Source organism: Carica papaya, chromosome 2 (genome assembly GCF_054855325.1).
Source record: "Carica papaya isolate Zhongbai chromosome 2, ASM5485532v1, whole genome shotgun sequence".
In the NCBI taxonomy this organism is placed as follows: Eukaryota; Viridiplantae; Streptophyta; class Magnoliopsida; order Brassicales; family Caricaceae; genus Carica; species Carica papaya.
Genome location: NC_142310.1, coordinates 12156463 through 12170501, shown reverse-complemented (window position 1 = coordinate 12170501; position 14039 = coordinate 12156463). Strand labels below are relative to the sequence as shown.

The window sequence follows — 14039 nt, the reverse complement described above, 5'->3', positions numbered from 1 at the left end:
AAATCTCTGGCAACCCGGCATCGCCGCCGCAAAAAATTTCACAAAATGCCTCCGATGAGGCCCTTCTCTATTCCTATTCGGTGTAATTTTTTCACCATTGTGATCACCATTTCCTTCTCTACAGGTTGACCGGAGCAAAACAGCCAACTGCAACGTGAGTCGGAGGAGCTGCCGTACTGGAGCGCTCCGCCGCCAGTGAGTTTCAGTTTTTTGTATTTTTTCGGCCAACTGAGGCCCCTTAACGTGTTTTCTCGCAGAGATTTATGCAAAATCGGTCGAATTTGGCCAAAAACAGCTAACTCGAGGCGGATCGCCGCTGGTCATTGCTTGAGCACGATAGAATCGTTGTGCTAAAATTTTGGAATTGGCCAAAATTGGGTCCTGATACTGATTTTAGATTTTTTTGGGACATTTGTATGTACTTATAGCGCGTTTTAATTTTCAAATAAAAATTCAGAAAATTCGGGGACCGCAGGTAGACGCAGTCAATAAGTTTCGCTTTTCGGGTATCGAATTGAGTAAGAATCCTTCACCTTATTCTCTGTTATGGAATTGAAGTCTAAATAAATAATAATACGGTATTTTGTGTAATTTGAAAAATATTCATAATTAATTACGGGTTACTAATAGAGATAGAACCAGAAATTATCTATTGTTGATTCTATTGAATTATTTTACAATTAATTGCATTATAGTATTTCATTGATCGATTTTATAGTTTTGAATGCATGTATTATTTGATTTATACAATTACCATTGAAGTAGAAAGTGGAGACTAAATAAAAATAAAAAACTGTGTTATTAAGTGAATGGATGAAACGACACTCTTACTGGTATCCTAGGAGATTGTTGACGGAACGGGTATAATAGAGAACCCTACCATGAACGTTGTCTCATACCAGATGGGGTATCGAGACTTGGTAATTTTGCACTCATACCGGACAGGGTATGGGGACGTCCTATTTTATCCTCGTACCGAACGAGGTATTGAGGTTTAATAATTTGGCGCTCATACTAGACGGGGTATGAAGACAGCCCGTTAATTGACAGTGTTAAAGGAAAGGGTTCACGCGTAGCAGGGATATCTCTATTAACTCCCATGGATACTAGCAAGCTGATGAAAAGAGACAGTTGTTGTTTAATTTATTAAATATGGATTTATAATGTGTGCGTGTTACCGATTGCATATGAAATCATGATAAGTGCTATGTTATTATTTTTATAGATTATTTTTATAAATCTTGTTGTGGTAAGTGGACGGTAAATAGTTTTATTATTAATAAATGTATTTTTTTAATTAAGTTCTTCATTAGTTGTTTTGATTTTCTACCAACATTCATTTCTATGTGAGTGAGTAGCGTGATATTCTTACTGGGCTAGTGTAGCTCATTTCTTATTTAACCATTTCAAATCAAGAGGAGAAAGATGTAGAACCTGATCTGCAAGAGGATTACGAGTAGGATGCCAATTTCATTTTATTTTTCGTTTATTTTCTTAATTTTTTGTATTTTCTTCAAACGGGTAATTTTTGTAGCACTATTTGGTATTTTAAGTTCTTGTGTAAGGAATGTAAATTATAATTAATCATTTCGCTTGTGCATTTAGATTATTATTTATTTTCTTTGAATTTCTGGAATCGTTACAAAAGTAATATTTGAAAAATAATAGTAACACAATGTAAATTTAGAAAAATATTAATTGTTTCGACGCCATGAGTATCACATATTTATGTACCAAAATATTCATTTTTTACACAAATATACATACATAAAAAATTTTTATAAAAAAATATCCTCCTAATAAATTGTGCCTAATTTGGGCTCAAGTGGAAACAAATTAAAGGCAAATGATTCAATTAAATGGGTAAGAAAATTGGGTTGACATTTGTTTGTGTAATATTTTAGTGTGAGAGGCTCCACATTCAAATCTTCACTACTTCCAAGCTAGCATGTAGTATCAAAAAATGTATTTAAGATATGGGAAGGGTATATTATTGAAACAACTAAATAAATTGACATTCAAACAAGTTTTAAAATGGTACTAAATAATAGCAGTTAGTTATTTATTAAAAGCTTTTTTAATGAAAAATTATATGATATTTGGTATAAATAGTTGTTTAAAGTATTATCACTTTTAAAAAAATAAAAATAAAAATAAAAAAGTAATGTTGAGATGGCTGAGTTGGTCTATGGTGCCAGATTAAAGTTCTGGTTTGAAAGGGCGCGGGTTTCAAATCCTACTTTTAACATTTGATTAATTTTGATAATTTTATTTCCAAATATATATATATATATACATTATTGCTTTTAAGTATAGATTTGTCAAAAACAAATTTTGACTTTATTTTTACTAGCAATACCTTGAATTTAGTTTGAAAACGCAAAAAATAAAAATAAATATAAAACTTCCAATCATAGTGCCTAAGTCGTGTCTGAAATCAAGTTCAAGCTTGTGGTATATCATATCTTGGCATGTGTCAAAATTATGTTTTGAATTAAATCATTCTTAATTTTTAGTTGTACAATAAAATTATAGTTATGCACAAATATTCAAGAGTATGATTTGGATTGACTTTACTATTATACCAATTAAATATCAAGCTTGAGAGTGTACCTTAATTTAAAACTTAACTATTAATTGAGTAGGAGACTACGTCTCATGGCCATACATGAGTTTAAAATTGTGCTTGGAGAAAGTTATGCTCAAGCTAGGTTATGTTTGTAGTCTAATTTTTGATTGTATATTAAATCTAGACTAAGGTGGAGTTTGGGATTGTACCTATGATTTTTTGTGTCAATAAAGGAGATATATAACTATCATATTCATATATATGAATTCTTATTATTTTATTTATTAAATACTCATACAAAATTTGTTAGTAACTAATTTAGACCCTTATATATTTATCAAAAAATTTCACATCTTTTTATTTTTTTTAATCATCAAAATAACATGGAAATCCTTCAAGTCTTTATCTGACATCGTTCTTTAGTTAATAGAAATAATAAAAATAGTTAATATGTTCAAAGATTTGCCTCTATTTTTTCTTCATTTGGTTTCCATAATCTCAGTTATGTCAATTGTTTTTTTGAGTAGTCTTCCCACTAAGTAAATAGTTTTCATAATTAGAATCATTAGCCCCAACTTCAGTACTAGTCAAGGTTGGCGATGCATCACTTTGAGGCGATGATGCCATAAAAGCTTACACATATTTGACACATAATCCTGGCATTCTAAACAACTACAAATGTCTTACTCAAGACCATTAAGAAGAAAAATAAAAGAAATACAATTATTAAGGCAAAGAAAAATAAAGTTTTGACAAGTAACAAATACAAAGGGGAAAACAATTACAAAATAAAAGATAATTCATAAAAAATTACAAACACCTCCTAAAACAAATGACTCAATCTCATTAAGTAAGAGAGAAAAAAAAAAAAAAAAAAAAAAACCTCAAAACCAAAAAAATATTAAATTATTATTTGTACTATTTTTAAATTTTCAAATTATTATCTGTACTATATTTTTTCTTGTTTAATATGTATATTTTCAGAAAATTTCTCTATGACTTATTAATGCCCTAATGTTATTAGTGGAAGTACCATGTGATAGCTGAGACAGATACATGATTGTACTTGATTATGTGAATTTCCATGTATTTGGCATCATGCAAAAAAAATATTTTAATTTTCAATTATTTTTTAATACAGTAAAAACATAAAAAATAAACTCTTCCTCCAGGCAACATCTCTCTTGTCTCCTTCCTCTCTTCCCCTTATTATGTGCAAGCTTCCTTTGAGACAGATTTTTGTTTTGCTATTTTTTTTCTTTTTAAATTTGGTAAGCTAATTCTATGTGTAGTGGAATGGTCCATTTTGGCTTGGTTAACTGCTGAGGAAGAGGATGAGAGTGTTGTGAGCTTCTCTCTCTTCTGATTATGTGAATTCCACTTTCTATAATTTCAGCTCAAGAGCATTGCTTTTAGTCGCTCTTCGGTATCTTCTGATCCCTTAAGCCTCCTTTCTTATATTTGTTTAAAGCTTTCATGGAAGCTTGCAGATGATGAACTAAACCAAATATTTTTTGGAAGTACATGGACTACAGTACAAAAGAAAATAGTGCAGGAACAACTTGAGTGTTGAAAAGTAGTATAGGCACTAACTTACTATTTTGGTCATTTAAAGTAAGTTCAATACACAAGCATATATTAAACACTGAGACTAAACAAAATTACATTATAGTTTCTTACATTAGAATATCATAAAACAATTATCAAACTATAAAAACTGCGACTTCTGTACATATGGAATGAAAGTTCGATGATGATCTTTCAATATATTATCTCTTGAAGATGGAGTGTTTCCAAAATATTAAAAGTTAGAAAAGCTTGAACTTGAAAAAGACTAAAGTAGCCCAATACTACGTAAACTATTTCACCAACTCTCTTGTTTTCTTCTACTTCTGTAAACTGACTATCTTGCTAGCTGGCTTAGTAATTCTGGAAATTCAAAAGAGATTCCAAGAACATAAACTAATGATTTTCATACTTGTAATCGACCATTTAACCACTAGAATTAAACTCTTAGTAAATGTTAGGATTATGGGAAGGACTCATTTTCCACATATTCAAAGGATTTGTTTTTGTCTATTTCTAACTCAATTGAGAGCTCTATAAATGGAGATCTCTTTCTCATTTGAAGGGTTTTGAAAGGTGTGAAAAATAAGCATCCAAAAATTCTATTGAAATTGTTACTCAACCCTACTACTAACCATTAATTGAACTCTTCTAAAAAACTGGGAACTAAATAAACTAACCCTCACTAAATTCTACATTTGATCACAAAGCATATTTACTAGATACTTGTAATTATGGCTTGTTCATTTCCATTTAAGTTGAGGGATTATGAGAACTTAGGTGGATGTAATGTACTTATGTTTTGTTACTTTTCTAGTATATTTTACATACTATTATTTGAATGTGTTCTACCTTAAGTGACATTATTCTTCGATATTGCTTTGTTTTTTATTTTTCGTTCCTTTATTCATTTCAAAAATTCTCATCTTTCTTTTGGAGTTTCTAAAATAAAAAATTACGTAAATGAAATTTTAAATTTCACCAACTTTTTTATATTAAAAAAACATATTTATTCTGGTCTTTAAAGTATACCAAAATGTCCCATGATTTTAAAAAAGATAAGCTATCAATCGGTTGTTGATATGAATTTGCTTTTATCTCATCTGTCAACTCATATGTTTTCTTTAATCTTCTTTAATTTCTTTTCTTTTTTATGTGATAGATATATGCTTTTATAGAAATATGCATTTATGATTAAATAGATAATTTAAAAAGATTGATGAACTTAAAAAAGTAGGAAAAAAAATGATTATAGTGACTTCGCATTTTTAGCATATTTCTCAAACTATATGCTGAGTTTAAATTAGACTAGAAATCAAATCTTCTTTAATCAACTTTGATCATATCTCGAACATAAATTTGAATATATTTTTGCGGGAGTTTAAAGAAAAAATAAATAGATATAAAGAAGTTACAAGAATGTAAAAAAAGTATGATGAATCCACATCCAAGCTTTTAAAGTGGTATGTAAATATGACAAGCAAGTTATTGATATCCTCATTTATTAATCCAGCATGCAGGCCCATATATGGAGCTAAAATAATTAATATCACTCTCCAAGATTTCTACTTTTGTCAATTCAAAAAACTCTTAAATGAAAAGAATAGATGTACCAAGGAATAAATTTAAACTTGTTATATTGAGACAGATTCTGAATTCTTTGACCATGCAATAATTTTAATTTAATTATTTGCTATGAGGTTAAAACTTGAATAATAAACTGTATAAACACATTACAATATATATATATATATATAGATGTGAAAAAGGTTATAGCCAATATATATATCATACTAAAATTGATCTCATCAGGAGATTCTCAACTGTAGTTTGTAGTTTCAAGAGAAAATCGTCATACCAACGTCCCTTTTACCAGATTCTCCATTCATTTAACCTCTTCTTGAATTGTACTTTCCTTTTCAGAACACACATTCAGACTTTGAATAAATCAGATATATATACATATAAAAAAAAACCAACTTGTTAGATCTGGAGTTCAGATTTCTACAAATCAAAACCACACACAATTCTGAATTTTCATTTCTAAGTAATTTATTTTTGTTTCTTTTCTAGTTACTCCTATTTTCCAAAGAATCATCTGTACTTCCTTTCAAGATAGAAAGGATAATAAAGTAATATCCAGAGAAGAGAAATCAAGGTGAGAATTCAAGGGGTCTTACAGGCATAAATCAACAATGAGAATTCAAGTTTGTCTTGCTCTTTCTTGACCAACTTCTCCTCTAACCACAGCCTGCTATCCATTCCACTTCTTGTCCTGAACATGAACACAGCATGGCCTGAACCAGGATTACTGAAGAACCAATCATGTAAATCCCACATCAGATCAACCAGCAATCCATCAATGAAAATTGTTTGATTTCCTCTGAAATTCAGCTGCAGCTTCTTAACCCTAATCACCGTCTTCTTATCGATACAAATCGATAAAACAGGATGATTTAGGCCCTTGTTTTCTCCACCGTAGTTAATGAGAATGTCATGTGTGATGCCAGTGTCTGAGAATTGAGCCTTGGTGGAATAAAGAGCATTGCCTGAGCAATATTCTTGACGAGAGATGAGGGAGACTTTCGCAACAGGAACATTGCTCTTCAACTTTCTCTGCTCTCCGGTTATGTCACCTAAAGCAAGGGCTATCTCAGAATCCACCATTACCAACACATAGAATCCATCAACAGGTTCTGGTCCAGTTTTGTACTTAGCTGCAGAGAGATCCCAATAAACTTCTACTCTGGAATGATTGGATTCGAGGGTTTTGCTGCCTTTCTTCTTCCTGAATAGCCTCAGATTGGTGTTGAGGTTGAAGCAAGATGAAGGGTCATTATCAAGGTTTATGCTGAGGCCTTGGCCTGTGTTGTTCTTGCACCATGTGAGGGTTAGCAGAAGCTGTTTTTGGTTGGACAGGATGACTTTATAGACACTAGTGATTGCTGTTTGGACACATGGGATTTGACCAGGGGATATGCAAGCATTACTTGGATAGCTAGAACATGAAGGGTTAGAGATGTTTATGGAGTTTTCGCTGAAACAGGATACTATATCTCTCATTTTTTGGACAAATTACAAGAGAACTAAAGCACTTTGAGAAAGGAATATATATATATATATATGTAGAGAGAGAGAGAGAGATTAGGAGAAGAAATGGAAGAGCTTTATGTTTTGGCTTGTACTAAGAAGAAATAACGTAAGTTATGGACATGACAAGGTAGGTTGGTTTTGTATGAGTTTTGTAAAGAGGAAATTCCATTTTGTGAAGAAATAAATAGAATCAGAAACCAAATCCAGGTTCCTCACAGTTTCTTATGTATTAAATTTAAAAAAAAAAAATGGAAACAAAAAGCTTCAGATCCTCAAACCGATAACTCCATAGCTGGCTGAAATGGTAGAAATTCTTTAAATTAAACATTTAAAATTCAATTCAATCCATGAGATGTTTATCCCACATTATTATAATTCAATTTAATTGGGTTGAAAAAAAAAAAAAAAAAGTCATAAAAAATTATTAAAAGAGTTCCCTAACTAGTGCCAGTTCACAAACACATTAAAAAAAATAAACGAGGAGGAGAAGATGGACTTGGTCTCTAGTTTCTGCACAAGTTATGACACAACCATGTTTGCTTTAAATTCCCTAATCATTAATCAAAAGTTGTTAATAGCTTCTTTCTTATATTTATAATTTAGTTACTGAGAATTAATTAAATAGCAAGAACTGATTTAAAGAATTTGGGGACAGTCAAAACCATGAGAGATCTGAGATGAGTTATGTGTTTTTTTTTTTTTTTATTATTGGGTATGTGCGAATTTTTTTCTGGGTTTATTTAAAATTTGTTTATTTGTTAAAGAAATCTATGGGTGTGATGTGGGATGAAATGATAGTGGATTGTTGGTTGGCCCTACAAATAAATATTAGTGTGTAGGTCCACCAACTGCTACTAATCCCAACACACAGTATGATTAAAAGCCATGTATGACTTAATTTATATATATATACATATATATATGTGTGTGTGTGTGAGCTAAAGACTTTTACTTTGCTTTATATGGTTGATTTTTAATTTAAAATTTGAATATGAATAAAGTTAGAGTGAGTATTTTAGTTAGAGCTACTCTACTTAATTTATAAAAATAAAAAAAAATTAAAAAAGTTTAATTGTTATAAACTTTGTGATAATTTTTATTTTTTTCCAGATTTATTTTATGTTTTAATAATAAAGTAAAATAATATATTAATGTCGTTGCAATTGAGAGAGGAAGAATTATTAAAAATCTTTTCTTCATTTAGTTGTTGGATTAAATCCTTTCTAATTCCAAAATTAAATACCAAATTGAGTAATTACTTTTCTAATCCATTAGATTTCCAACAGCCATATTCAGTGAGACATTGCCCCTCGAACTAATTTAATTTATTCTTTCTTTCTTTTTACATTTTGCTAAAAAGTGCTTTTAGTTAATAATTTTAATTGTCAGTCAAAAACTGAGTTGTATATTTGAAAACATGCTATTAAAAAGGGAGCAGTAAAAAAAGCTTCAAGGAGACGAGATTTTTTAAATTAAAAAAAAAAAAAAGGTAAGTTCAAAAAGAAGAAAGAAAGGGAGGAAGAGGGAAGTGAGTCAAAATTACATGTTCTGATTTTGAATTTGAAGCAGGATCAAATTAAAACATTTAAAATGTTTGAGTATGTGATCACAAAAATAATAATAATAATAATAATGAAAAAGAAGAAGGAAAAAAAAGGGTTTAAATGAGTTTCACCCCAAAAAAAAAATGTCTAAATGAGTCGAAAATGTAAAAGAATTTAACAAACGATATTGTTACTTTTGTTTAAGGGGTTATGGAGCTCAGGGACCACTTGAATACAAAGGATATTGAATCTAGCCATCATAAATATTGTGTAGGGCAAGATGGTTGGCCACCACTTCAACTTAAGTCTTTCACTTAGCCACATTATCCTCACACTATCCTCATCCTCAAACTTACACTAAAATCTTACAGAGAACAAATTAGTAGATTCCGCGTCCGTATGATCTAAAGATCGGTATTCTACTAATCACTATGACTAACTAGTAAATTTTTATTTGTGGATATAATTTTATCTCATAATGTAGTTATATATAAATACTCTATTAACTCATGATACAAAATATATATATATATAGTAGATATGAATCATTCATTTATTATAATATATACTTGAAATCACATGTAAGAAGAATCTAAACAATAAAAAATATCTAAAAATACCTAAAGATAGTTGCTTTAAGGAGATAGGTCTCAATGTGTAACATTTATAATAAACTCTTTAATTCTATGGATATTTGCTACAAGACAAAAGGTTAATAAAGACATATTTTATATATGCATATACCCATCTAAAATTCATTTTTAATTGAAAATAAGTCGTGCGATACAAGTAGCAACAATATTAGAGATTTTTAAGTATGCAAGATATATGCTATAATAAATTATAGCAAAAAGTGGTCATCAATATCTCTTTTTGTTCGAAATAATTTTATCAAAAAATAAGACGTTTTCAAGTTAAATTTACAATGTTGGAGACTCTTTATTGAAACCATGCAAGCATAACTTTTCCAGATAAGTAGAGTAATGGAAGACACAAGAGGTGGTCATGCTGAAGTAAGACATAGGACGACCCATAATACACAATGACCTAGAACTTAAATCAAGATGAAAAGAATGGGTCTTGTAATGATGACTAGGAGGAAGTCCGGACCTATCAAAGAGAAGATAGAAGAGATAATAATATAAACTTGATAAAGATGAAAATCTCACCATTCAAAAGAATAAATAATGCTGAAGTCTACTTGGAGTGGGAGAGAAAAGTAGAATTTGTGTTTGATTGTCATAACTATAGTTAAGCTAAAGAATATAAAACTAGCAGCTGTAGAATTTACCAACTATTCCTTAGTTTGGTGATACCAACTAATCCTCACTAGATGGTGTAATAGAGAGCAACATGTCTCCATCTAGAGAAAGATGAAAGTCATAATAAGAAAAAAATTTATACCCTTATAGTGTTTGAAGTAAAGATCTATGTACGTTGAATAATACCATAAGGAGATAGAGATGGTCATGATTAGAACCGACATAGAGGAAGATCCCAAGGCTACAATGACACAATTCTTAAGAGGTGTAAATGAGGAAATTACCAATACTCTCAAATTGCAACACTACTTGGAGTTGGATGACATGACACATATGGCTATGGAGATCTAGAAATAACTAAAACACAAAGGAAGGAATATGTCACACGTCATCCTTACCTATAACTCAATGTGGCCAAAGAAGGGAGCCTATATGAAAAAAGAAAAACAAGTCTGCTTCAATCCAAAAGGTAACCTCCAAACACGTAATACAACTCAAAAGTAGAGTACTATCAAATATTTTAGGTGTTTAAGCGTCGGACATATTGTTTCTCAATGCTCAATAAAAAGATCATGTTATTAAGAGATGATGGCAAGATTGATAATGTTAATGAGTGTGGAAAGAAGACAATGATAGTATGTCATCATTGGAGGAGGTAGATGAGGAGCATGGATATGCTGTACAGTGAGAATATTTGGTCATTAGAAAAGCATTAAATATTCAAGCTAAATGACTAAAGAGAAAACATAAAAACATCAGTCCAATATGCAATAGTAATAGGTAAAGGAGTATATAGCCCGTGAGCTAAAAACCTCGATTTAGTTTGCCTACATGCAATGCATCTATTAAAATGAGAGTCTCTAATATCATTTATCATAAATGCAAGTAAGAAAAAAATATATATATATATATATAAGAAAATTAGGAGAAAAAAATCTTATTTTTCTACTTCATTATAATCGTAAAAAAAATAAATATAAACAATTGTTTAAAACAAATTCTATCATATTAAAAATAGCATAGATACCTTAATTATCCTCTTAAGCAACCTCAGGCATACCAAAACAAGATTATACACTAATATAAGATTCCTACAACTAAAAAATAAAAAAAATAATAAAACGTAAATTTAGATAAAATAAGTTTCTTTAGTTGACGACATATCTCTATTATCTTTCTCCTCCATTATTTCTCTTTTTTTTTCAAAAAAAAAAAAAGAAAAAAGAAAAACAAACAAAACAGTGACATCAATTAGTTATACAAATTTTAGTTGTAACGAAAATTTCTTATTTTATTTAGAAACTATAAATTGTCATAATCATAAATTGGAGAGTTATATAACCAATTATTGAGAGTTTATGTTAATTTTTTATTTGTAAGTAAAATTTTCTATACTTAATTTTAATATTAATTCGGAAATTTTGTCAAAAGGAAACCATTTCAGCAGTTATTTGTAGTATTATTGCCAGGTAAGTTACATTTGTGAAAAAGAAATGTACAAGCATTAAAGAGAGTTATATTTTTCAACTTTGAGGGCTTTATTTAAATGCAATTAAGAAAATATGAACAAACTCATATTTTAACCTTAAAGCATATAATTTAATTGAAGTCAAAGAATACAATGCTCAAGTAGTAATAATAATAACAATAAATATTAATTTAAAACTCTAACCAACTCAATGCAGACATGTAACTAAAGCTAATTTAATGGAACTGATAAATAAAGGATTAAGCACTCAAACAAGTTTTACACAAATTCCCATTCTTAATTTCTAAGATATATATATATTAAATAATCAATTACTTAATTCTGTATATTAAATTTATGTTCCCTCAGTTTCTTGTGGAAGCCAATTTTATCCACATTAATTAATATATAATTTTCAGGTAAAATGACTTTTAAGATTCATTAAAGAAATTGTATCCTAACTCCCCCTCATTAATGAATCTTAAAAGTCAAAACTGTATATATATATATATACATACTGCAAAAAGCCAATATTTTTAGTAAATTAAGATATTGTTAGGTTTTGTTAAGCATGTTGCTGCAAGTTGTTAATACTTCATTTTCTTATTAACAGAAATTAAAATATTTTAATTCATTGAAAGTGACAACAAAAATGCTCTCGTCTCTCTCTCTCTCTCTTCTCTTCTTTATATGCCATTGGCCACAACTTCTCTCCATGAAATTATACAGACACAATACAACCATGGTTTACATCAACTCAAATTCATATATACATATAATTATATAATTCACTTCCTATGTTTTACCTGACAATTATTTCACATAAGATTTTTAAATGGGTATTATTAAAAATAATTTTACATAAAATAACAAACAACTAATACTATGAGGTACTGAATTAAAAAAATAATAAGAAATTTGTTCTCAAAAGTCAAACAAACCAAATTTCATATATAATATTATTAACGGTTTCTTCAACGACAAGTAATTACATCATTTCGTTTTTATTTCCAATTATTTTATTTGTTAATAAAATTTAAGAACAGCAAATAATAGTTTTGACTTTATTTTCCCAAATTTAGTATCAACCAGAGCATCTCCAGTAAAGAGGTCAAATACACTCAATTCTATATATATATATATATTTTTATTTATTTCACCATCCACAAGTATCCCGAAAAAATTATACTGCAGAAATAATTGATAGGGGATTGATATCAGATTTGAAGAGCTCCTCCAGGTCCACGAACAAAACATGTAGACAGGAATATCACCCTCAATCCCACAATGAGAATCTAGCAGACTTAAAACAACTATAGTCTTCTCCTATCTCAGTTACCAAATCGTTCTTACCCAACAAAATGTAAGCAAACCCCATCAATCGAATAAAAACATCTAGTAACAGGAGTAGACGAATTGCCTATAACTGTAACTACAACATTAATAATGCTATTCGAATAAGTCTTGTTTTTTTTTTTATCTGTTTTCACACGAGTGATTGAGTTCATGTAGTAATGCAGTTCAAAACTCTAGCTGGTAATTATCGTAAAAGTACACTTGAAGAGAATCTGATTTGGGCTATAACCAAGTATAATGATCTTTTGCAACATTTCAAAAAAAAAAATTCTAGCAGAATTTGATAATGCAGTCATTCTTACGAGAGAGAACACATGACTTTCCCTTAGATCCAAAAACAACCTAGTTTCCACTTTTTCAAGCCTTGAAACTCTATATTTGCTCAAAAGTAAGGTACCCAACCAAACATTAACTAAAGATTGCTAATATAACAACTATACACGTAATCCTCTAACCAAATGTATTTTCAAGTCAAAGAAAGACTTAGCAATTATCACAGTCAGCTAATGGACAAATCCTCCAGATGTTAGATAAAAATAACCTACGTGAAAACCATCGTACAGCTTCCATAGGACTCATCATCTGATGCAAACTAAAGAATTTTCGCCACCTAACTGATGTGTAACTATTGACCATTGTAGCAAAATAATACCTTTCTTACAGTAGTTCAGATCTATTATAAAGGACTCAACTTATGTAAGACGATCGCCAAATAGAACAAGCCTTCAAATTTTGCAGAAAATGACATACTTACTGCTAAACTTCAAGAAAAAGGAATTTCACATCAATTGAAATTTCTTGTTTCCTTAAAGTTTCATTAAAATAATTCAAGAAAAGGCCAAAAGCCTAGTTTTGATTGCTAATAGACAAATTAACAAATAATTAAATAGCTGTACAGGCTTACTATCTGGAATGGAATTAAGAACTTCAACATCGTAAACAATCAACGCCAGAATCACATAAACAATCACCACTCCGACCAGCTAAGTAAGAAGATATTAGTCCTTTTGTTTCCTCTAAACAAAAAGTTGTAGTTTTATATCTCTATCTCCTAATAGTACAGATATTGACAGGTTTTTATGCTTTTCTAGCTATTCAACAAGGTAGAGGTTCTCACAATAAAATATTTACATTATTCAACCAAGAACAAGCAAACATCCAACTATGAAGTAAAAAGTAAA

General features: G+C 29.7%; 1 protein-coding gene across 1 annotated transcript; it reads right to left on the bottom strand.

Moving 5' to 3' along the window:
• Window positions 1-6151: 6151 nt before the first annotated feature.
• Window positions 6152-7522, bottom strand: LOC110815590 (DUF868 family protein (DUF868)). Its single transcript, XM_022043427.2, has one exon. The coding sequence runs from the start codon at window positions 7196-7198 to the stop codon at window positions 6302-6304; it is 897 nt and encodes a 298-aa protein (XP_021899119.1). The 5' UTR covers window positions 7199-7522; the 3' UTR covers window positions 6152-6301.
• Between the last annotated feature and the right edge of the window lie 6517 nt (window positions 7523-14039).

Excerpts from the sequence above, each read along its gene's own strand:
- LOC110815590 (XM_022043427.2), bottom strand. The coding sequence starts at position 7,198 with ATGAGAGATATAGTATCCTGTTTCAGCGAAAACTCCATAAACATCTCT.